This window comes from Silene latifolia, chromosome 2 (assembly GCF_048544455.1).
Source record: "Silene latifolia isolate original U9 population chromosome 2, ASM4854445v1, whole genome shotgun sequence".
Classification (NCBI taxonomy): domain Eukaryota; kingdom Viridiplantae; phylum Streptophyta; class Magnoliopsida; order Caryophyllales; family Caryophyllaceae; genus Silene; species Silene latifolia.
This window is the reverse complement of record NC_133527.1, coordinates 132,676,168-132,702,291: the sequence shown is the minus strand read 5'-3', so window position 1 is coordinate 132,702,291 and position 26,124 is coordinate 132,676,168. Positions and strand designations below refer to the sequence as shown.

At 37.6% G+C, this 26,124-nt stretch overlaps 2 protein-coding genes across 2 annotated transcripts; one reads left to right on the top strand and one right to left on the bottom strand.

Annotated features, from left to right (window-relative positions):
• Nucleotides 1–564: 564 nt before the first annotated feature.
• LOC141643001 (beta-galactosidase 3-like) lies at nucleotides 565–7,846 on the top strand. Its single transcript, XM_074452020.1, has 19 exons — nucleotides 565–956; nucleotides 1,138–1,233; nucleotides 1,321–1,433; nucleotides 1,790–1,856; nucleotides 1,985–2,077; nucleotides 2,433–2,576; nucleotides 3,028–3,116; nucleotides 3,217–3,322; nucleotides 3,398–3,485; nucleotides 3,754–3,872; nucleotides 3,966–4,130; nucleotides 4,248–4,426; nucleotides 4,697–4,806; nucleotides 5,161–5,270; nucleotides 5,357–5,467; nucleotides 5,557–5,670; nucleotides 5,868–6,070; nucleotides 6,682–7,030; nucleotides 7,296–7,846. Exons 1-19 carry the CDS (start codon nucleotides 798–800, stop codon nucleotides 7,449–7,451), a joined length of 2,571 nt encoding a protein of 856 aa, XP_074308121.1. The 5' UTR covers nucleotides 565–797; the 3' UTR covers nucleotides 7,452–7,846.
• Nucleotides 7,847–13,286: 5,440 nt separating this feature from the next.
• On the bottom strand, nucleotides 13,287–16,133 carry LOC141643002 (protein RTE1-HOMOLOG). The gene is made up of 3 exons (XM_074452021.1): nucleotides 15,978–16,133; nucleotides 14,278–14,553; nucleotides 13,287–13,910 (listed from the first exon to the last, which is right to left on the bottom strand). Exons 2-3 carry the CDS (start codon nucleotides 14,542–14,544, stop codon nucleotides 13,485–13,487), a joined length of 693 nt encoding a protein of 230 aa, XP_074308122.1. The 5' UTR covers nucleotides 14,545–14,553; nucleotides 15,978–16,133; the 3' UTR covers nucleotides 13,287–13,484.
• Nucleotides 16,134–26,124: the final 9,991 nt, after the last annotated feature.

Sequence of the window (26,124 nt, the reverse complement as noted above, 5' to 3'; positions counted from 1 at the left end):
GGGAACAAATAACTCCTTTATAGTATGAGTATATATATATACAAATGTGTCTGTCATGTGACGTGAGATAAAGAAATAAGTGGAAGCTTGGAAGGGGTTTGTGGGAGGATAAATGAAAGAGGGTTGGGAGAGGTCACAAACAAGATAAGCTGATAGTACATATACAATGGTTTATAATAAGAGTAATTAATATTACCATAAAATAACTTACATTGTACAACAAAAATAAAAAAACAAAAAGATAGACACAAAATCTGAATATCAAATTTAAAACATCAGATTAAATATCAAATATGATAGATGTAACAACAACAATACATTGTCAAGAGATTAATAAAAAAAAAAAAAGAGTTCTCTCTTGTGATAGGGAAATAATGTGACAATTTTATGATAAAAGTAATTATTCACTAATTTTTACTATTAGAAATGTTTATGTTACAAATAAATGATACTTAACCCGTTTTAATAGCAGTATAGCACTATAACCGAGAAATAAAATAGTCCGTATAGGGAGTAGTGACCGTAGTCCTATGAGTATTGAGTATTTCATTTGCATATATAGTCACGGCCTCCAAGACACATGAAAGTAAAGGGAGAGAGAGAGAGAGGGAGTGAGAGTGTGAAAAGGAAGAGAGTGTGAAAGTGAGGGAGTGAGGTCAGATTGAGTCTCTACTCAATACTCACAGAGTCACATTCACGGCCAAACTACACCGCTCAATATTTTACTTTTACATCCAAAACAACAACCTCCCCCGCCCTATATTCTCTCTTTCTCTCTACATTTTCAAGAGAGAAAGATGAAATCTTTGTTGTTGTTGTTTTGGGTGTTAATCTTGTTTTTAAATCTACATTTGATGCAATGTAGTGTTACTTATGATAGAAAATCACTTTTGATTGATGGCCAAAGAAGAATTATCATTTCTGGTTCCATACATTACCCCAGAAGTACTCCCGAGGTACTACCTACTACTACTACTACATTTTGTTATTAATTTGTCGCCTTTTATGTTAGCCCACCCCCAGATCATTTCCGGACTAAGTTCTATGACTTGAACCCTGTCGGTGCTACTGTCTTTTTTCTTTTTAAAATGTACAACTTTATTTCTTTATTTATTTATTTATTAATATCCTATGTAGATGTGGGAAGATCTGATAATCAAGGCAAAACAAGGAGGACTTGATGCTATTGACACCTATGTCTTTTGGAATGTTCATGAGCCTTCTCCTTCCAATGTAACTCTTTTCTATTACTTTTTTTTAAAATCATTTATTTTATAGTACTAATTTGGATCTATATGTGTAATGGGTGTGTGTTTTCAGTATAATTTTGAAGGAAGAAATGATCTGGTTAGATTCTTAAAGATTGTTCACAAAGCTGGCTTATATGCTCACCTTAGACTTGGACCTTATGTTTGTGCTGAGTGGAATTTTGGGTACTTTCTCTCTTTCCCTTTTTTTCTTATGCTGTATTAATTAATAAATCGGTGTGGTACTTAATTATATATCGCAAATTCTCATTTTAGACGGTTGTATCCATCTGAAATTAAGATGGATAAAATGTGACCATTTTACGGCAAAATGTAAACATTTAAAAAGTTACCATCAGTTTATTGTTAGAAAGTGACAATTTTAGTTATATTTTTTATCATTAAATGGTCACTTTTTATTATTATAAAATGCTCAGACTAACTGTTACAGTGAAATTCCGAGTAAGACATCAGGTAAAAGTAGGTCAGTTAGTAATGAGTAATCTGATTTGTGATTGAGCTTTTGTGTTGTGATTTTGTAGTGGGTTTCCAGTATGGCTAAAGTATGTTCCAGGCATCAGCTTCAGAACTGACAATGAACCTTTCAAGGTCTGCTACTCTGATTTTGAACACTTCACTCCCAAAATACAGATCCTGTATGCTAATTTACTAGTCGTACAAGGATTAACATTTTATATACGGAGTAATTGTTTGAAATGTGTACTGTTACTATACAGATAGCAATGCAAGGATTCACTGAGAAGATAGTGAGCTTGCTCAAGAGTCATAACTTATATCACTCTCAGGGTGGACCGATTATTCTGTCTCAGGTAAAAATCTAGAACCATTCCCATTAATTCTACGGAGAGCGGACAGCAGAGGGCTTCTACTTGTAGCCTATTGCACCTAATAGATAGAGTTAGGTGGCAGACAATGGGGAATCCAGAAAGTAATCTTTTTTGGAGTCCTTTTAAAAAGTTTTATTATTATACAAAATTAGAATTGTTTTTATTTTTTAGAATGAAAATCGCCGAACTGAACAAAAATGATTAGCGTGCGTTATGCTATTTTGAGATCCCAGATGCTAGCAAAATGCATCAATATGTGTAAAAGTTTGTAGTTGTTCTGTACTTTTTTTAAGAGAATGAGTCTTCCTAAACTATGGTTTTGGATCCCTTATGCAAGATTGAGAATGAGTATGGGAATCTAAGAACACATCTTGGCCAAGAGGGATATAATTATATGAGCTGGGCTGCTAAGATGGCAGTCAGTATGCAGACAGGTGTTCCTTGGACTATGTGCAAGGACGTGTCAACTCCTGATCCACTGGTAAGGGCCTTCTTACATCATGGATACAAGATTCTTGGTTTAATTAAGCATCTGTATTCTTGTTGCATTTACCATTATCATGACCCAGGGGACTTCAACTCAAGCTCGGGTTCCCAAGTCCGACACTTGGTATTCGGACACGAGTATTCGTACTGGAGCTCTTCGTTTTAACCAGAAACATGTGGATATTTCATATAGAATAGCTGAGCTGGACATTTAGACACACACCCTTATCGGACACTTGTAGAACGAGTCTGAGTAACATAGCCCATTAGAGGAAATGGGAGTGTATGAGACGACTATTTGCCATTTTAATTTACAGCCATTTGCATTCTAGTTTATATTGCTGCAAAACATACTGAGATAACTGTGCATGGTGGAATTACTTGTAGTGTAAAATATATTTTCCAAATTCTCATGGAAGGGTTTCGTGCATTGTTCCTGAGGACAGATTAACACCTGCAATGGCTTCTACTGTCATCAATTTACGCCAAATAGACCATATAAGCCAAAACTGTGGACAGAGGCTTGGAGTGGCTGGTACTGTTCTTTCCATGTAATTTTGATTGTTTCATCAGGCCATTTCCACGCTTATAAAGTTGAAAGAGTCACTCACACTAGAACTGATAAATCTGAGCAGGTTCAGTGAGTTTGGTAAGTCGAGCTCACAAAGACCGGTACAAGATTTGGCTTTTGCAGTTGCACGGTTCATACAGACAGGAGGATCCTTGGTGAACTACTACATGGTATGTTAGCACTGTGCGGTTCCCTCTGCCTTATCTTTTGGGATTTGTGTTTCTAACATCTACCATGTGAAACAGTACCATGGTGGGACAAACTTTGGACGAACTGCTGGGGGTCCGTTCATAACTACCAGCTATGACTATGATGCTCCTATTGATGAATATGGTAAAAAAAAAAAAACAATATGCTTGATGTTTTGTTAGTTGCACTGTGTTACTGCGACTTTCTTTTTTCTCATGTTCCTGTGTTTGATACTCGACTATTGGACATGTGTAAAACACTTAAGACACTTCATTTAAGCCAAAATTATAGATACTGTTATCAAAGTCTAAATAACATAGAAATTGAAGGGTTTAGGAGAGTTATGCACCATTGAGTTGCAATGAAAGACAGGGAACCGTTTTAACTAATTCCTTTGAATTCCTGTACACAGGCTTAATAAGGCAGGCAAAGTACGGTCACTTGAAGGAGCTTCATAAAGCTATTAAGCTATGTGAACCTTCTTTGGTTGCAGCTGATCCTATTGTTACTGAATTGGGGCCCAAACAGCAGGTATTCCATCTCCTGATACACTATCTACCTCTCTTCTTAGACATCATTCACTTATGGCATCACCTGACTAACTTGAATCTCTGTCTTATTTAGGCCCATGTATTCTATCCAGAGAAGGGGAGTTGTGCAGCCTTTCTTGCAAATTATGAAATCGACTCTGGTGTGAAAGTTCTGTTCAATAATAAGCACTATAACTTACCTCCTTGGTCCATCAGCATTCTACCTGACTGCAAAAATGTCGCATTCAACACTGCTAAAGTACGCTTCTGGAGGCTCCTTGCTTCATATTTAAAGTCTGAAGTTAACAAATGAAATTACTTGATTCTCTATTCTGACATTTTAATGATTTAACTATACTGTTGATTATGATAAAAGGTGGGGGAGCAAACTTCGCATATGGAAATGATGGCAAGCAACGCCAAAATATATTCATGGGAAAGTTATAATGAAGATGTATCAGCTGTTGATGATGGCTCGACTATGTCTGCTTTTGGTTTGCTGGAGCAGTTAAATGTCACTAGGGATAGTACAGACTATCTTTGGTACAAAACTAGGTAAGCATTGTTTGATTACCTTATTTATGTTTATAAAACCCCAAGTATTGTATGAGAGTGTCTCGCACTCTCGCTGCACATAAATGTTTGATTTTTCTCGTGAAATTATGTGTAATAAGACTGCCTCGCCTTGAGTCAGTCTCATATCAGTAATCAGAAGTCCTGTTGATGAAAATATTATGCCATCAGAGAATTTTTGAAGTCTGAATCATCACTATAGACCTCAGTGTGATTGTACAAGTGACTTGTTTTTCCATGGTGCTTCTACAGTGTTGATGTTAATCCATCAGACTCTTCCCTCCACGGTGGGGAACAACCCACGCTCGTCGTGCAATCTACAGGACATGCTGTTCATGTCTTTATAAACGGGCGGCTTATTGGTACTGCCTTTGTCTCATCCTTTTTTGGAACAGTTTTTTAATGCAAGCAAAAACATGTGGGTTAATGGTAATTAATAATGGGTTGATTAGATTTCAATAATGGTGGGTCCATTTGACACATCGTACAACTCAGAAAAAAAAATTCAGGGTTGATCAGTCTTCATACCACAAAAAAAAAAAAAAAAAACTCAACTAAACAGGTAGTGTAAACTTGTCGGTTGAGGCGGACCAAATAAGAAATTTTTAAACAAATGGGTAAGACGAAAGGAGTATTAGATACTATGAGTAACAAGTTCTTTGCACTTTCGTATAAGAATTATTTAGTTTCTGATCTAATGATTGATAACCTTGCAGGATCTGCCTTTGGGGACCGAAAGTCGAGAAGATTCACCTTTCGCAAAAAAGTGAATCTACAGCCGGGAACAAACAAATTCGCGCTACTGAGTATAGCAGTTGGTTTACCAGTAAGCATTCCCCCGGTTTTCTGCGTTTGTACTGAATATCTTTGTTTATTTGATTCTCACAATATTTCTAAATTTGATTACTGAAGAATGTGGGAGGACATTTTGAGACATGGGACACGGGAATTTTGGGTCCAGTGGTACTGGAAGGTCTTGATAAAGGCAAACTCGACTTGTCTTGGGAGAGATGGACCTATCAGGTGAGCATATATTAAACCAGTTACTACATTCTACTATTTATTTCTCTAACAAAAGGAACTCCCGGATAACGTGAGCTTCTTTCATACAGGTTGGTCTGAAGGGGGAGTCGATGAATCTTGCATCACCAAACGGTATATCCATGGTGGACTGGATGGACAGTAAAATAGCCATACAAAAAGGGGAACCGCTTATGTGGCATAAGGTATTGGGACATTACTAGAATTTACGTTAAACCTTCTTACAATAGCAACGTTGGCGAGCTTATGAAATTTCAAGTTGAAACTAACCCAAAACTTTAAATGCTCATCACATCTTACTGTCATTTCCTGTGACGATCTTACCCAAAAACTAGCTATTAGGAACATCCATTTTCATTCTTGGCTACTTCGATAATTGCAGGCTTACTTTGATGCACCAGAAGGAAATGAACCACTAGCTGTGGACATGCACAGCATGGGAAAGGGCCAGGTTTGGATAAATGGGGTAAGTATTGGTAGATACTGGACAACAATTGCCCAAGGAGAATGCAATGGATGCAGCTATTCTGGGAGATTTCAACCTCCCAAGTGTCAAGTTGGATGCGGCAAGCCGTCTCAAAGATGGTAAGTTGGTTACTCCCCTGTCTCATCATAAAACAAAATAAGATTGAAACATGGGCCAATCTTGTGCTCCCTCTGTACCACACCAAAGGTAACGTAGGGAAAATTGGAGTATTTAAGAAAAAGTGGAAAAAGTAAGGGTAAAGAGGGAAAAAATAGGTGGGGTATGTAATTGTGGGTTGGTAGGTGAGGTATGTAATGGCATTTTGTGTAAATATCAAATGGTTATAAGGATAACTTGGTAATGTTGTGGGCCAAATAAGGAATGTTACCTTTGGTGTGTTACGTCCGTTTATAGTAAGTGTTACCTTTGGTCTGGTACGGAGGGAGTATAATTTATTGTGAGACAATCTCATATGAGAATTTAACCTCACCTTTATTTTGCAAGACTCTGCAGATGTGAGGGTGAGGGTAAATTATGGTTAGAATCTCGTCTAATCTTATCGTGAGACCATCTCATATGAGAGTTTAATCTCACCTTTATTTTTCAAGACTCTGCAGATGTGAGGGTAATTTTATGGTTTGACCATATGATAGAAGTATCATGACTATAAATTGTGATTGTAAAGTGATCTAGTTATTAACGGAATTGCCAATTTTTTTTTTTTATCCAGGTACCATGTGCCACGGTCATGGTTAAAACCTACGAAAAATCTGCTTGTTGTATTTGAGGAAATAGGCGGAGATCCGACAAAAATTTCTCTAGTAAAAAGATCATTGAGCACGGTTTGTGCTCAAATCTCAGAATACCATCCGAACATCAAGAGCTGGCAGATTGAAACGGCTGAAAGCTATGGCAGCACACAAGAATTCCACACGACACCCAAACTCCGCTTACGTTGTGCAGCCGATCAGTACATCTCTTCCATCTCATTTGCAAGCTTTGGAACTCCTCTTGGAACTTGCGGCAGGTTTGAGCAAGGAACTTGTCATGCTCCCACCTCATATTCTGTTCTACAAAAGGTACAAATCACAGCTCCTTTTTCCTTTCTTGTAAGTATGATACTATAGTAATACGAATGACGTTTTAACCTAAACCCACAAAGAACCCACCACACCTTATCCAAATATATGGATGAAACCCCAAATAAACTAAGTGGAAGATGGATGGCGGGTCTGATCGGATTCAGGTACCTCCATCATACGCGGCTTGAACCTGACCCATTGATATCCCTATGTATAAACCACTTTACTCAGACGAGTGATTTTTGTTGTGTGTTCCCTACAGAGGTGCATAGGAAAGCGAACTTGTGCAGTGGCCATTACAAACAGCAATTTTGGGCGAGACCCTTGTCCAAATGTGCTGAAGCGACTATCAGTTCAAGCCGTGTGTTCTTTCTCGACATCAGCTATGTCGACTAACCAAACAAATCTACACAATTGATTACAAATGTTGATAAATTGTAACTTCAACCAAATGAGCTAGAGAAAAAAAGACGAGGATGCTCAATCTCAAGTGTAATTTCAATAGGTAGGTCACAATCATAGCTACCTGAATCATAGTTTTATTTCAATAGGTAGGTCACAGTTTGCTTGGGTTTGTGTAAAGTAATAGTTTTGTTTTAGGGTTAGCATGTTTGTTGAGAGGTTTCATTCATAGTCCCATTTCAATTCCGTGGTTCAGGAATCCGATCCCGGAGCCTTTAAACAAAGGCTAGGTGCTCTTTTAGTGTTAAAGACTCGAGTGTGTTTTTTTACTTGTTTGTATCCAGAAGTAAAAATCTCTATACTACGCTCAAAGTAATGTCTACAAAGGGCCTTTGGTGGTCATTGCATTAACTTGGTCTTTTCTTTTAGTTTTGTGCAACAGAATTCAGGATTTCATATTGAAATCGGAAATTCTATACACAAATTGGGACAATTGTAGGAGAATTTCTCGAACAAATTGTATTAATTGATTGAGGAAATTACAGAGAGAATTAGAGGAAGAATTACAGATTTTGAGAAGAGAAAATGATTACAAAATGATGAATGAATATTATTCTACAGAAAGTTAGTTTATATAACCACTTCCAACTAATTGACAGCTGTATTCTAACAACCTAACAACCCTCTAACTGATTTAGGCGCCATTCTTGAGTTTGTTATAGTTGGTTATTTAGCTGTTTGTTACAATACATTCCCCCTTTTTTTTAGAAGCTTGTCCTCAAGCTTAAGAAATCTGAAATGCAGGAAACTTATTTATGAAATCATCTGACAGTTCCCATGTAGCATCTTCAGTAGTACCATTAGACCAATGTACCAGAAAGTATACCACAGCCCCATTGCCTTTCTTCACCATCTTTCTTTCCAGTATAGCTATGGGCTCCGCCCTCAGCTGTAGATTGTCATCCATGGTAGGGACTACACTAATGACAGGCACACTTCCATGGTGTTTCCTTAACTGAGAGACATGGAACACAGGGTGAATTTTGGACTGTGCAGGCAATTTCAGCGTATAAGCTACCTTGCCCACTCTGGCAGTCACCTCAAATGGCCCAAAGTACCTTGGTGAGAGTTTCTGACAACTTCTGTATACCACTGATTGCTGTCTATACGGCTGTAATTTGACATACACCAAGTCTCCCACTTGATATTCTGTATCAGTCCTATGCTTGTCACTTTGACTCTTCATCCTATCTTGAGCCCTTTTTAGATGAAATTTTAACATTTGAATACATTCTTCCCTGGCATGTAGACTCCTATCCACTGCAGCTACTACACTGTCCCCATTAATATAAGGAGTATGTAATTGAGGTGATTGCCCATATACCACCTCATAAGGAGTTGTTCCTATGGCAGAGTGGAAGTTAGAATTATACCACCACTCAGCTAATGGTATCCACTGTGCCCAATCCTTAGGTCTTTCCCCTGTCATGCACCTAAGGTATGTTTCAAGGCATTTGTTGACCACCTCTGATTGTCCATCTGTTTGAGGGTGATAAGCTGAAGACATCAGTAAGTCCACCTTCTGTAGCCTAAAAAGTTCTTGCCAAAATTGACTAATGAAGATCTTATCCCTGTCACTCACTATTGACTCACTATTGACTTGGGATTTCCATGTAATTTGAAGATCTGTTCCAAATACACTCTTGCCACATCAGAAGCCTTGAAAGGGTGAGTGAGTAATAGGAAATGGGCATATTTGCTCAATCTGTCTACTACAACCAGTATGGTATCCTTCCCTTGTGACTTAGGAAGTCCTTCTATGAAATCCATGGAAATATTCACCCAAATTGCTTCAGGTATTGGTAATGGTTGTAGGAGACCAGCAGGTGATTGTAATAGGGCTTTATTGTGCTGACACACCCCACACTCTTTAACCCATTGTCTCATACTTTTCTTCATATTTTTCCAATAGAATAACTCTGACATTCTCATGTAGGTGGCATGAACACCAGAATGCCCTCCAAGAGAAGAGTTGTGCATTAAGGAGCAAATTTCCAATCTTAGGTCAGCATCAGGACCTATAACCAGTCTTCCTTTTCTTACTAATTGATCATTTTGCCATTGGAATTTGGTACTTGCATTAGGATTACTTTGGATTTCTTGTATTAACTGTATTATTTCAGGGATTTTCCAGCTGTCTTTGATCCTTTGTAAGAGGTCAGTTCTTACTTGAGACACCAAAATAGTCAATAATTCAGCCCCTTCCACTCTAGAAAGTGCATCAGCCACTGTGTTTTCCATTGCTCTCCTGTATTGTACTTCATAGTCTAATCCCATTAATTTTGGTAAACATTTGCTTTGAAATGAACTTGTTATTTTCTGTCCCAACAGGTACTTCAAACTGAAATGATCAGTTTTGATGATGAAATGTTGGCCTACCAAATAAGGTCTCCATTTATCAACAGCCAATATTAAAGCTAACAATTCTTTTTCATATGTAGACAAGGCTTTATGTTTATCAGCCAAGGCTTTGCTTATAAAGGCAATAAGATGACCCTTTTGAGCTAGAACAACCCATATGCCTACATCCGAGGCATCAGTTTCCACTTCAAACTGTGAGTTAAAGTCTGGTAAGGCAAGTACTGGAGCTGCTGTCATTGCTTGCTTCAAGGTTTCAAAAGCTATTTCTGCCTCATTACTCCATATGTATGCATTTTTCTTAAGTAAATTAGTTAGAGGTTTACTGATAATCCCATAACCCCTAATGAACTTCCTGTAATACCCAGTTAAACCCAAGAATCCCCTGAGTTCCTTAACTGACTTAGGAGATCGCCATTTAAGCATGGCTTGTATCTTGGTAGGGTCAGTAGCCAATCCTGTGGCAGACACTATGTGTCCTAAATATTCCACATGATCCACTCCAAAACTACACTTGCTCATTTTAACAAACAATTGATGTTGCCTCAAAATGGCCAATGTTATTCTCAAATGCACAGTATGAGAAACAATATCAGGATTGTACACCAATATGTCATCAAAAAACACCAATATGAATTTCCTCAAATGCTCACTAAAGATAGAGTTCATCAAACTCTGAAATGTTGAGGGAGCATTGGTAAGACCAAAAGGCATTACTACAAACTCATAATGCCCTACGTGAGTTCTAAAAGCAGTCTTCTGAATGTCTTCAGGGTGCATTCTAATTTGCCAATAACCAGATCTTAAATCTATTTTGGAAAATATGCATGAACCATGTAATTCATCTAACAGTTCATCAATGACTGGAATAGGGAATTTGTCTTTAACAGTATTTTTGTTTAACTCCCTATAATCCACACAAAATCTCCATGTACCATCTTTTTTCTTGACCATAACAACAAGTGAAGAAAATGGACTTTGACTAGTCCTGACCACACCAGCTTCTAGCATTTCTTTAGTAATTTGTTCAATGGCATTCTTTTGTACTACAGGGTATCTGTATGGTCTAACATTTATGGGTGGTACTCCAGGATTAAGATGAATCCTATGATCATGATTTCTATGGGGTGGCTATTCTTCTGGTTCAATGAATAAGTCCTCAAATTCATGTAAAACTTTCTGAATTTCAGGAAGTACAGTAGCTACCTGACTTTGTATTGGGGGTGGTGTTGGTTGAACTTGAATAACAAAGAATTGGCCCCTTTTATATGCTTCCCCTTTGCTTAGTTCAGCCACCATTTGCTTACCAGAAATCCATTTCAGACTGCCTTTTGTGAGGCCTCTAAGGACCACTCTTCTCCCTTAATACATGAATTCCATCTTTAACTGCTCAAAATCCCATATTACTGCCCTAAAGAGGAGAGCCATTGGACCCCTGTCACCATTTCACACCCACCCAAAGGCACCAACATGACATCAGTTGTGAACTCCTCTCCATGGAGCTGCCATTTGACCCCTTTGCACATCTTTGAAGTCACAATCTTCTCCCCATTGGCAACAGAAACTTCTAGAGGATATGTTGTTGTGATTTTACAGCTAAGCTTTTGTGCAATCTCTGTATCACAAAAATTATGTGTACTGCCAGAATCAATGAGAATGTGGACTGCATTATTCTTGATCTTGCCTTGCACTCTCATAGTCTGGTATGAACTTTGACCAGAGATAGCATTCAAAGATATCACAGGTTGTTCTTCTCCCATTTCTTCCATTCGAACTCCACTTTCTTCACTGAATTCAGGTGTATCCCACATTTCAGGGGTGTCCTCTTCAGCATCCACAGGAACCAATACCATAGTGAAGAGCTTGCCCTTGCAGCTGTGCCCTGCCACATATGGTTCATCACATTGGAAACACAGATTTTTCTTCCTTTTGTCCTCTATTTCAGCAGGTGTCAGCCTCTTGAAAGGTCTAGGCCTTGGTTCAGAAGAACTTGGGTTTGATTTTTGGAATGGTTGTGAAAATCTTGTATTTCTGTTATTCTGAAAATTGGATTGAAAATTGGATGTAGGATTCTTGGTGAAAGTTTGACTAGAAAATCTGGTGGAATTTTGATTGCTGTTTATGGACTTAGCTGCTGACAAACTTTCCTCCTGGCATCTTGCTAACTCCACTGCCTCTGCTATTGTTGTAGGTTGCAAAGCTCTCACAAATGGCTTAACCATGGGTTTTAGGCCCCCAACAAAGCTATCCAAGAAATAAGTTTCAGGCAACAATGCATTTCGCTGTAGCATCAATCCCCTCAGGTTTTCAAATTCATCTAGGTAATCTTCTAAAGATCCTTTTTGCTGCAATTTGTTAAACTCTTCTACCACATTACTCCCCAAATTCTCCTTAAATCGAGCACACAAATCGAGTACAAAATCATCTCATTCCACATTTGGTCTTATGGTCATATAGCTATGCACCCAAGATTCTGCCTTACCCACCATGTACAGGGAAGCCATGCTTACCCTTTGATTATCCACCAATTTACACAACTCAAAATATCTTTTGCATTTTTTTACCCAAATCCTAGGGTTATTGCCATCAAAAACAGGAAATTCCAATTTAGGTGAAAAATTGAAAGTTCTTTCCTGATTTCTGGGTGGAGGAGTTGGTATTATAGGAAGTCTGTGTAGTAATTCCCGAAGTTGATTACTCAATTCTGTCATGCTTTCCTGCTGTTGTTGCTGCAATTGTTGTTGTTCTTGTAACCGTAACTCCATTGTTCCCAACCTTTCTTCCATTTTCGCAGATAATTGGAGTACAGTAAGTTTCGCCAGTGTTATTACGAATTCCAGTAATTTGAAAGATGAAAGAATCACAAAAATGTTGAAACAAGCTTTTTCAGAGTGTTTTAATGTCGGAATTGTAACAAAAAGAAGGATATTCAGGACCCTGTAGAGTCTCTGATACCAATTGTAACAGAATTCAGGATTTCATATTGAAATCGGAAATTCTATACACAAATTGGGACAATTGTAGGAGAATTTCTCGAACAAATTGTATTAATTGATTGAGGAAATTACAGAGAGAATTAGAGGAAGAATTACAGATTTTGAGAAGAGAAAATGATTACAAAATGATGAATGAATATTATTCTACAGAAAGTTAGTTTATATAACCACTTCCAACTAATTGACAGCTGTATTCTAACAACCTAACAACCCTCTAACTGATTTAGGCGCCATTCTTGAGTTTGTTACAGTTGGTTATTTAGCTGTTTGTTACACTTTGGTTTATAATTTATAATTTATTAGGTTTGTTCGGTTTTCCCCATCTATCTGTTGATAAATTATGAAGCAACAACTATAACAAGGGTAATCTAAATATGCCTTAATTGATTAATGTTATCATGTACATTTTATGTTCTACTCTTGTTTATTTCCCCTAATTTGAACCGACAAGTATTTCCCATTGCACGGCAACCTCATTAAACTCAGATGAGGAAAATGTATGACCACAGCACAAGTTCAAAAACATTTGTGCATGTTCGGCTCAAACTTCAAGCAATTCGAATGAATAAGCCTAAAACACAAATCCAACACAACAATACAGATATTTACCACTCGGGTTTTAAGGTTTTAGAGTTTCACAGCTGGATCAAACCCTTGAAACAATAAGAGCCGAAGATAAACCAACCAACTAATAGAACAAGAAGCATGGCCCAAAATTGCAGGAAAGTCCAACCTCCGAGGAAAAGACCTAGAGGAAATACGATAACAAAGGGCAGGTAAGATTTCACCATGGAAGCTCTGTCTACCCACCGGCCCTTCAGAAGTATCAGCACAGCTAGGCTCACCACATTCCATCTGCCACCACCAAAACCCAGGCGGTTTAGATTGTTCGCGACAAAAGAGTGGCAATTGCAGGTCAACAGACTATAAGAACGGTGTTGGAATTCCAGCAAGCTTTTATGAAGTCCATCATCCCAACTCAAAATCTCCTCTTCAGATCCACAAGAATTTTGTTGTTCTCCATTTCTACGAGAAGCCATGAACGTAATTGCACGGCATAGCTGAAGACAAGTTAAAAATCAGCGCTTCATCTGTGACAAATTTGTTTACAACACATTCCTTATCGGCTCGTCTTAGCAATTTGTCAGACTCCTATTTAGAAAAGATTTACAATCAAGGATGAAAAAGACTATTTTTGCCCCCCCCCCCCATGTGACCCCGTTATCATTACACTCTAACTACCCATTATGAATTCGCCTACCAATTACAGGACATGCATAAAAAATTGATCCAAAACCAAAGGTAAGCAAATGGGAGAGACGGGAATACAATCAAGGCAGCAGGCAACGCAAAACAGGACTACAGGAGGGAGGATAGACGAAGGGGAAGATAGCAGGAAGAATAATACGACTGACAATATGTGCATACCTTTTCATCTATTTGAAGGTATCGGGTTGCTGAGCCGAAGGCAAAATTGTCTACACAAACAAAGTTTGGTCCCGCAAAGTCTAAAATGACGCCATCTTCTCTACATATACCAATATGACCAATGAAAGGAATCAACCATGAAAGAACAGGAAGCGGCGTCCAAACAATGCAGAATGGAAATCGTGCTCTTTTGGGATCAATTTGCATCATTTCGGCAGAACTGTCACTGATCATTGACTGCTGCTCTGTATCCACATTTGATGCCATCGATAAAAACTGAGGAAGAAGCATAACTTTTCAACAAACCTTCGACAAAGTAGTAAGAAGAATAATTGCACAGAAACAAGACCAATAGACCAATAGCCCCCTATAATACTTCCACTATTCATTTTATATTTTTATTGGTCATACCGGTGTCAGAAATGACACTCAGGATATGCGTACGAGATTCTTGCTCATCACCTAGCGATCCAACCATTCTCCTAGCTGAGAAGGTTGGAGGAGTCGTGATAAAAGTAGAGGGGGAAATGGGTATGTTGGGAAGATCTCCCGAAAGTCCAAGATAGTTATCCTCACCATGACCAAGTTGGAAAGTAAGGTCCAAGTTGGAAGTCCCAACGTCCAACTCTAACTCCAACTCGAACTGGGTGAGTACTGAGTCCAATGTTATTGGAAATGCTTGTGTGGTCTTTACAGTGGTGTTATTACAAATCATACGGGTCACAGGAAATGTAGTAATGACAAGAATTAAAAGGACATGCATTGTAGTGATTAGTGAGCCAAGACTCACGTATAGATGGACGTGGATGGCAGTAAGGCAAAGTGTGCAAGAGCAAGTCTTAGAAGAGGTGAGATCAATTGTTTGTTGAGGGGGCACTTATTGAGAGAAAGTTAGAGTTTTCGAAATCCTCAAAAAAGCGTAAGAGAGAGTTACAAATTGGCTAAGAGGTGGCTTATCCGATTACTCAAAGGTGGTCTATCGATCTAGAGGCGGTTGAAGCTACAACACTTATACAGTGACACCATATAGGGGTGATCATGAATAGGTACACTCGAGGGTTATTTGGCGTAGTGAGACACACCATTGACTATAGACTATATACTCCCTTTGTCACGTCATTTGTTGTCCTATTCTATTTTTGGATGTTTCAATCAATTGTTGTCCTTTTTATTTTAGAATTGCATTTGATAATTCACACACAATTTGGTCCACTTGTCATTTAGAAATTGGTCTCCTTCTCTTTCCTTGATCTTTGAGCCAAAACCAAAGGGCAACAATTGACCGGGACGGAGGGAGTATATAGTTATACACTTGTTGGTCTGATGATGGTAGTGGTGGTGGTTGTAATCCAGAATATTGAATGTTTACTAGTGGATTGATTTGCTAAGTCTAACATGTAAGAATGAGTAGCAAGATTAAAGTCTAACATGTAAGAATGAATGGGTAGTTAATTAGGCAAGAAACCTTAATTAGGAATGACATGGAGCAATGAATCAGATGGGGTTTTACAACAAAAACATCAACATCCACAATGAACCCATCTGATTCATTGCTTCTTTTTTATAAATGAACGAAACCCTAACAAACAAAAGTGTGTATCAGAGAAAGGATGATTAGTAGATACAATTGTACAGAAAAGTAAATGTTGATTGATGATGATGATGATGATGATGATGATGATGAGAAGAGGGAAATGCACCTGGCTCCAGTGAGAGTGAGTTTTGATCAACTCTTGATTGTTTTCACGGAACACACCCAACTATGTGCTCAGTATTTCTGAGATCCGCATTGCCCAAACTCATTTCAGGCCTGTTCTTGTTGACTATTTAACTCAGTCACACACTAGGGGTACCGACTACCGAGGCACAAAAATGGAAACTTAAGGGTGTTATAGTCCATAGGCAGATTCTTAAAGGTAGGGCAACATGAGAAATCTGACAAAATTAAGGGATATCATGGTAATTTTCGTTTTAATTTTCTCTGCAAATTTCTCATTCATTATACTCCCTCTCATACAAACCACCAAAGTAATATTTACCTTATTCGGACCATCCAACCAAATTAGTCATTCCTTTTTGGTAAAAAAAACATTACTAAAAACTCCTCATACACTCTTAATGGCCTTCTTTTAATCAAACTACAAGTGGTGCTACTTTAATTCTAACTAGTGTAACACCCGTAAAAATTCACGGGGTTATTTTATTTTTTTGTAAGCAAAATTTATTATAATGAATTTATGAAATGACCGTTAGGTGGTATATATTATTATACGCGAAAGTGGTAATTAAGCCTCTTCACTTTGCTCAATTGTAAAACTAAGCTCCATAAGTTTCATTTGAAGCAATCAAACCCCTTATGAAATTCAACCCCATTTTTAAAATTTTCACAAGAATTTTAATTAAAAACATTTTATATTATTATTAAATACTAAAAATTACTAATTGCAACATTAAGAATTTCTACATAATTTATTAAACATTTAAGAACACTTTTACATACATATTTAGTAAATTGTTTATAATTTATATAGTATTCATACATATATAATAAATTGTCTATATACTATAAAAAAAAAATCTCAATATTTAATATAAATATAAAAGTTCTAAAATCATAAAAAAAAAATTTATATTTGATAAATTGGATAAAAGTGATTTTAATATAAGAGTTTGGTGAAAATTTAGAAAATGGGGTTAAATTTCACTTTTGGTGAAACTTATGGGGCCTAATTTCTCCATAAGTTTCTCTTAATGTGCAATTAACCACATATCTTATTTTTAAGAATAAAAGTGATAATTAATTATTTTACTATTATTGAAAATCAAAATTATTGATTAAATTTTAATCCTAAAATTCCTGATTATTAAAAAGCATGTTCAATTTTTTTTTATTTTTTTATTTTGGTAAAAAATGTTCATAATATGGAATTGTTAATGAAGTTAATGAAAAATTACATGACCAAAGTTTTGTTTATACTAAATTTGGTTCGCATTTTTCGTTAAATATGTAAATATTATATTTAATTATTTAAGAAATATATTTATAATAGTTTTTATAATAGAAATCAATAGGTTTTAATTAAAAAATGGTAAAAAAAAACTTGATTTGTGCTTAATTGCACATTTTTGGCAAGTTATGGGGCTAATTTGCTACAAGTGGAACTTAAGGGGCTGATTTGCACATAGTTCATAAGTTATGGGGGTAATTTGCTACATCCCCGCTTAATTACTTGATAAATTTGTGAGATTATATTTTCTGTAGCGTTCATCTTTTTCAAGGCTATTTCAGGTCAAGTTCAACGAAACTGATTTAACAATAAACAATATCTATCTGAATTATATAGTCATAAAATATGTTCATACAAATTGCTCTCATTTAAAAATACTCTCATCTAATGTGGAGTCTATCCTAATTACGTGTTGTTATTCTTGATGGGGCATATTCTGCACCGCTGACCAAGTCAACATATTGAGCAAGGTCAAAGATATCCACAAGCAAGTCAACGACTTAGACAGCCTTACCGACGCACTCTGTCGGCCTGTCTCTTGGGTTCCGGCCGGGGCAACTAGCCAGCCAGGGCACACATCCACGTACTCATATCCAAGACCCTCGGCCGGCCTGCCATAGGTCCATCGGCCGGGGGTAGAACGGTCTTTCCACCTGCTAGCCACTTAGCCACTTGGCCACTACGTGACAAAAGGTGAAAGTCTATAAATACTCCTCAACCTTCATTGAGGAAAGGATCCATAAATTAACCTAAGAATCACTATTCATCTGGTAATATCTTCCTTATCTCTCTACAATACGTCCTTAGCCAAGTAACAACAACTTATCCCTCTAAGTTTACTGACTTGAGCGTCGGAGTGAGTACGCTTGGCACAAAGCCAAGCCCTCAGTTCGTTCATTGTTACAGGAGAGGCCGAGAGGAACGATAGAGACGAGGAAGGATTCAACTCAAGACATCATTCTACAAGCCACGGGTGGTAACAATACTTGCTCTGGAATTACACCCGGAACAATTGGCGCCGTCTGTGGGAAAAGATACTAGAATCTAGTCACATTCATTCCCAAAAAAAAAAAAAAAACAAAACAAAAACCCACCCAAAAAGCTAAGAAGATGTCGAAACAACCAGAGAAGGTGTTGGTGGAAAACAAATTCTACCAAGACGACACATTCCACAACTCAGAAATCGGGCAGTCCCCCACCGGCCGTATCACCAATACGACGAACGGGACGCCAAAGGAACAAGATATGCCGCTGCCGTCACGACCAGGTCACCATCATGGGACATGTGGTTGATGCAAAGAAAGTCGAAGCTACTCCTGGACATAATTGCTAATACGCCGGCTCACACTGTCACACCGACAAGAGCGGCGGAACCCGTCCAGGAGACCAGGGCCCAGAATGTGACTCCAAGAGACTTGAATGGAGCACTGGAAGAAGCTGACCCTGTCAAGACGCCGGGGGAGCTAAATGCAATCGAGCCAAAACCTCGATCACCTCGGCTAAAGCCGGGAGTGACGGGGGAACGAGCCGAAAGATGCAATCGAGCCAAAACCTCGATCACCTCGGCCAAAGCCGGGAGTGACGGAGGAACGAGCCGGTAAATGCAATCGAGCCAAAACCTCGATCACCTCGGCTAAAGCCGGGAGTGACGGGGGAACGAGCCAAAAGATGCAATCGAGCCAAAACCTCGATCACCTCGGCCGAAGCCAGGAGTGACGGGGGAACGAGCCGGTAAATGCAATCGAGCCAAAACCTCGATCACTTCGGCCGAAGCCAGGAGTGACGGGGGAACGAGCCGGTAAATGCAATCGAGCCAAAACCTCGATCACCTCGGCTAAAGCCGGGAGTGACGGCGGAACGAGCCGAAAGATGCAATCGAGCCAAAACCTCGATCACTTCGGCCGAAGCCAGGAGTGACGGGGGAACGAGCCGGTAAATGCAATCGAGCCAAAACCTCGATCACTTCGGCCGAAGCCAGGAGTGACGGGGGAACGAGCCGGTAAATGCAGTCGAGCCAAAACCTCGATTCCCTCGGCCGAAGCCAGGAGTGACGGGGGAACGAGCCGGTAAATGCAATCAAGCCAAAACCTCGATCACCTCGGCTAATTAAAACCGAGGGCGACGGGGGAACGAGCCGATATGCCTAGATATTTACAACGGCAGTCAGAACGTAAACTCGATCACCTCGGCTAACTAAGACCGAGAGTGACGAGGGAACCACGACTTGCCCTCGGCTAATTAAGACCGAGCTTAAGAATGTATAAGTACCGTTGAGACGCAAATCTGACACCTCGGCGAATTAAGACCGAGCGTGAACGAGGACGCAATAAATAATGGTCTATAGATACGAACGCTGTCGCGCCGTAACCCCGATTCCCTCGGCCAAGGCCGGGAAGCAGTGGGGCCACAACGACCGATACGCTAACATGTTTACAGCGGCGGTTGGGACACGCTCCTTGACAGAATGCCAATCGACGTATCTTCTTCAACACGCTCCTTGGTATCTACTTGCCAAACGGTCCACTCTCAACCCTGGTCTCGGCCAACGTCTCTCTCTTTTCCACATCGGATGTCCATTACACATCCATGTGGAGGGGGGATAGGGTACGGCCTAAGCAGAACCAAGCCGAGGTAGAAGAAGCCGGGGCAGAAGAATTTTTGGAAATTACTTGCGCAGAATATACGCTCAACATACATCGGAGCCCATACCACGGCATAGACTACGCTGGGGGCAAATTGATGGGGCATATTCTGCACCGCTGACCAAGTCAACATATTGAGCAAGGTCAAAGATATCCACAAGCAAGTCAACGACTTAGACAGCCTTACCGACGCACTCTGTCGGCCTGTCTCTTGGGTCCCGGCCGGGGCAACTAGCCAGCCAGGGCACACATCCACGTACTCATATCCAAGACCCTCGGCCGGCCTGCCATAGGTCCATCGGCCGAGGGTAGAACGGTCTTTCCACCTGCTAGCCACTTAGCCACTTGGCCACTACGTGACAAAAGGTGAAAGTCTATAAATACTCCTCAACCTTCATTGAGGAAATGATCCATAAATTAACCTAAGAATCACTATTCATCTGGTAATATCTTCCTTATCTATCTACAATACGTCCTTAGCCAAGTAACAACAACTTATCCCTCTAAGTTTACTGACTTGAGCGTCGGAGTGAGTACGCTTGGCACAAAGCCAAGCCCTCAGTTCGTTCATTGTTACAGGAGAGGCCGAGAGGAACGATAGAGACGAGGAAGGATTCAACTCAAGACATCATTCTACAAGCCACGGGTGGTAACAATACTTGCTCTGGAATTACACCCGGAACAATTCTGTTAATAACAAAAGAATACTTTCATGTAAAACTGCCCTTTTCACGTCAAATCTTATGAAGGAATTTCGGTTCAAATCTCCCAAGGGCAATCTTGTGAAGTTTTATGGACTGAGGCTATATGTTCTAATTTTGAGATTGTCACTCTCGGGAAGCTTACATGATATACATAATTTGCAATCTATCACGTGTTTTTGGGGGTTTACCTAGTGGCCAGTGCACAAAAGGCTTCTCATACACGAGGCGTATGAAAAATCTCATACACGACCAATGAAATTGCGCCATGTGGCAAACTAGAGTTAATCATATGTAGTTAATTAAGGGTTATATTACTAATTACACATATGTAGTTAACTTGCTAACCACATGTAGTTAACAATATTTAAGATAATTTTTAATTTCCTTGTTTCAGATATCGTGATTTATTATTATTATTATTGTTTTTAATTTTTTTTTTGTATTATTGTTATTATTATTATTAATTATTAATGTTAATCATTTTCGACCTCTCCATTATCAGATAGCAGAATCATTTTCGACCTCTTCATCAGATTCGTTGGTCACATATTCTTAATCAAATTAAATTAATCAAATCGTTTTCTTAAGCAATTAAAATCAAATGATCCCTAATTTCATTAGATTAATCATAACCTAATTCAATTCGATTAATCAAATCGTATTCTTAATCAATCAAAATCGAACGAACTCTAATTTCATTAGATTAACCATAACCTAATTCAATACTAAATTAATCAAATCGTATTCTTAATCAGTCAAAATCGAATGAACCCTAATTTTATTGGATTAATCATAACCTAATTCAATTCTATTAATCAAATTGATGAATCCTAATTCAGTTGATCAAAATCAATTATCCCTAATCAATTTTTATTAATCAAGTTGTAATCCTAATCAATGAAAATCGAATTAACCCTAGCATTGGAGTAATCAAAAGCTAATTTAATTCTATTAATAGAATTAATTAACCTTATTCTTAATCATTGAAAATCGAATTAGGGGAAAAAGGGGAAAAAATTTGATGAACCCTAGTTCAATTAATCAAAATTAATCAATTACTTGATGAACTCTAATTCAATTTGTCAAAATCAAGTAACCTTAATTTTGTTCTTTTAATTAGAACGTAATAAACTTGTGTTAATCAAATGTATGAACCCTAATTGAGGTAGTATTTTAGCTAAAGTTAATCGAAATAATTAGGGCATAAAGAAAAAAAAAGAAAAAAAACGTTGTGGCGGTAAAGATTCGAACACAGGTTGACATTAGAAGCAAGTAAGTGTTTGCAAAGAGACTAGTAACCAACTATTTAATGGGTATCAACACATCTATTTACTAATTACAATTCAATATATTTTTTTGGTGTTGACCAGGAGTATCCCCTACCGACAGCTGGGGCAATCTCCTTCAGGGTACTGAAGGCAATTTAATGGGTTGACCCCTCCCAAGTTTGGCTTTTTCATTCGCAAGAGTCAGGAATCGAACCCCTGACCACTTGTTTAAGAGATGAGAGCCCTTACCACTCACACCAGCCAACTTTGGTAATTACAATTCAATATATTATGAATCAATTCCTTTAACTGATTTAGAAAAATCGTCCTTATTGAACCCATATTCGAATAACTTCCTTATTTACAAATTCCGTTTTTAAATTCTTAGAAGTTTCCTTTTTTTTTGAAAAAAAAAATATTTTTAGCTTGATTTTAGGCGAAAGCTTTTTTAAATTTAAAAAATGCCTTATTTAAAAAAATTCGGTTTCAATTGATAATATATCCTTTTTTGAAAATATTTTTGCTTGATTTAAGGAATAATATTGTGAAAATGTTATCTTTTTGTTGAGAGATTTTTTTGACTAATTAATATTAGGGTAACTGTTCTTGAAATTAGGGTAATTGATTTTGGAACTAGCTTAGATCCCGCACAATAAGTGCGTGGTATTTATAGAGTTCTTATTTTTGTATTACTAAATCATACTAAATTAACATCTCATTAATTTTTTATATTTATGTAAAAAAAAAAAATCATATCTCACGTTATTATATTTTGATATGAGAAAAAAAAATCGAGCCGTAAAATTATTCAAGAAAATTGAGTAAAATTGAACTGTAGAATAATAGTGGTATCTCATTAATTGTTCATTTTTCTCGTTTTATTTTGTTTCGAGCAAAAAAAATTAAAACTGAAAATTAATCAAAGTAAATTGAGTAATGTGCTTAAATATATTTTTTTTTAAAAAAGGTTTTTTTATACCACAAAACTAATGGTTTATAATTTTATATTGTGTATACTTTAATTAAAATGTTATAGTTTAGTATTCAGTGAAAATTATATATATTGACGAAGATTAATTTTAATGAAAAGAAATATATAATAAAATACATTATAATTATTAATATCATAATTTAGTGAATACAATTAAATTATCAATAGTTTCCTTAATTAAAAAGATGCTTTTTGGAGGGAAAACTTGTGAGTTCACCTATTCATTTAGTAAATCGGGGATTTTAAATTTTGAGTTAGTGTAATTCAGAAAGGTAATTAGGATTTGTAATTTTCGATCTCCCCAATTCATATTCCTTGCAATCCTCGCCTAATAACTCATGTCTTTTCTTTAATTTTTGATTTAGTATAAGTCACATTTGTGTGTTTCGATAATTCGTTCAGAGTAGGTCCTTATGGTTTGTAATTTACTGTTTAAGATTTTCATGTAAAAGAAACTAAATAAGTAAATAATTTATTGGAATATAATTAAACGATTACAAGAAATATAAAATGAAACTAAAAAACGTGGTAAACAGACTAGAAAATTAGAAAACGATATGCTAGAAATTAACTAAACACTAGAATTGTAGGCGCCTTATGGTGTTTCCAACCAATCTATATCATCCTCCCGACCTCCATTGGGGATTCGTTGGAGGGGGAGTAGCAGGGGCATCAAAATTATCCCCGCCTTCAACCCTAACCAGTCTATCATCAGCAACGGGCATCGGAAGAAACTCATGTTGCCCTGCCTGGCGCCATTTCAGTTTATCATCGGGTAGCGATGCCGAATAATACTTGGCGTTAAATTCTTCTTCGTAGATGTATTCGATGTTTTTCCACCGAATACGGCCTAAAACCTCCTCTATTTATTTTACGACTTTGATTTTTTTCTTGTCTTCGAGAAGGTCTAAGATTTCCCTAAGAAACATTCTTGTCTCCAAAAAATCCCTAGCATGCTCATTCCTTTCCATGGCAAGCTCTCTATTTAAAATTGCTAATTAAAGTTGATTAGCCATGACAATAAGTTAGAAGTTTTTATGTATTTGAAGGATTTATATGTTTCTTATGAGTTTGATTTGGGGATGGAGGTAACCTCTAGCAAGTTGTGTATTTATATAGGGTGTTAATCAAATGTCTCACTCCAAAATTTTCCCTCCTTATTCTCCCACCAAAGCAATGAAATCCGAGTATTTAAGCCTAATTTAAATTAAATATGAATATATTTTAAGAAGATATAAGAAAAAGATATCATTGAAATAATTAGAATTGAATATTAATGTATATTATAGGAATTATGGAATTATAAGAAGATAGAATATTGCATGAATCAAGTTAAAAACGAGAAATGTATGATGCGAATTCAATAAACTGAAATCCGACATAGAATATAATGAAATTTAACTGATTAGTAAACGTGCTGATACCCATTGCTCAACTGGTTTCTAAAAGTAACTCGCTACATTAGTCAACCCGTACTCGAATTCGCGTAGACACATTCTTATAACTTTTTTTTACCAAATTCCCCAATTTTACACTATTGGCGAAAAATTGAATAATTTAAATTTAAACTAAGTTTGATTTTTTGAATTAACACAATTGGCACAAAACTGAATATAGTTGTTTGGGTTTGGAATATAGGGTTTAGGGTTTCTAGGGTTTTTAAATTTTAGGGGTCAGGGTTTTTAACTTATAACGATCCTATCATAAAATCGATTTTTTTATGTAAATGTGTACTAACTTATACTGATCATAGCTTAAAATCAACATTTTATGTAAATACTTACTAACTTATACCGATCACAGCTTAAAATCGACATTTTATGGAAATACTTACTACCTTATACCGATCATAGCTTAAAATCGACATTTTATGGAAATACTTACTATGTTATTCCGATTATAGCTTAATATCGACATTTTATGTAAATATACTTACTAAGTTATTCCGATTCTAGCTTAATATCGACATTTTTTGAAAATATTTACTAAGTTATTCCGATTATTGTATCATTCATATCTACCAAGGAGTCTTAACAAGACCTTTCCTCGCAGATACGAGCATACCATCCTGGTTGCCCGAGGAACAGTATATCATAACATCAATAAAAGAACTATTACACTTTATTACAAGCTTTAACTCAATAAGAAAGATACAACTGATAAACAACCAACTACGGTGATACTATCCATGCCAAGACTCGGTGAAAGACTCGTCCTTCCAACGCAGCCCAAATAAGCTCCACATATCAACACCTGCTAAGACTGGCTGCTCACCATAATGGATCACCGCAGACGCATAACAAGAAAAAAACACAGACAAAACCACACAAGGTCAGTAACTGAAGAACAACATACAAAGCATAATAAAACACACACACAAATCTCCAACTCCAATAATCCACCAATCACTTGACTAAACCGAAGGTATAGTCCTGCTAGATTACCAGTCGCAACCAGTAATCCACACCGCCAGTGGGGACTGTAACCTTACCACCTAAGCCCCGCTCAAAACCATAGAGCGAATAACCCATGTCCATTAATGTGCACATCCCCCTTGTGACGGGAACCACAAGGGGTGAATCAAGGGCATGAAGCCATTCCCGATGATGACTCCACTCAGCCAGGGACGCACCCCGCACACAAACACAATGATTCTATTACACAATCAGAGATACCACGCACCACACAAGAAAACCAATCGACAGTACTGAGTAGGAAAACCTACCTTTAGCAATCAGCAGCCACCATTGTATACATCCATATGAAGGCAAGGCAACCTCCATCAACACCTATCACAACCAGTAATAAAACCCCTATTACTAACAACTATAACCACATCGAAACCTAAGGATGATGATGATGACTTACCTATGCTCGGCATTCCGGCTACAAGATCGCGACCCGACTCAAGCCTCCGTCCCCATGGTGTCTCCAAGTGTGAGGGATCTCAAAAGGTTGAAGGATGGTGAGGGAGAAGGTGTTTCATCGATTAAGTTTTGAAAGAAAAGAAAATGAAAACTGATTTGGGTTTACGACTTCACGATTTATAACTTAACGCTGAACTTGCCGCACTCGATTGAGTATGTAGCCTACTCGATCGAGTGGCCTCTACTCGATCGAGTCACTAGATTACTCGATCGAGTAGCCTACACTAGACCAAGTTCCCATCTCCCAAAGGTTACTATGACGCAAGGCTGATAGAGTAAAGGTTCCAATAGGTCAAACATGTGTCTA

What these genes read in the sequence shown, in the direction of transcription:
- LOC141643002 (XM_074452021.1), bottom strand. Translation starts at nt 14,544, where the DNA reads ATGGCATCAAATGTGGATACAGAGCAGCAGTCAATGATCAGTGACAGT. An exon ending in ACCTTCAAATAGATGAAAAG is followed by an intron (nt 13,911 to 14,277) that starts GTATGCACATAT and finishes ACTTGTCTTCAG; the next exon opens with CTATGCCGTGCAATTACGTT.
- LOC141643001 (XM_074452020.1), top strand. Translation starts at nt 798, where the DNA reads ATGAAATCTTTGTTGTTGTTGTTTTGGGTGTTAATCTTGTTTTTAAAT. An exon ending in GACCGATTATTCTGTCTCAG is followed by an intron (nt 2,078 to 2,432) that starts GTAAAAATCTAG and finishes CCCTTATGCAAG; the next exon opens with ATTGAGAATGAGTATGGGAA. An exon ending in GTATAGCAGTTGGTTTACCA is followed by an intron (nt 5,271 to 5,356) that starts GTAAGCATTCCC and finishes TGATTACTGAAG; the next exon opens with AATGTGGGAGGACATTTTGA.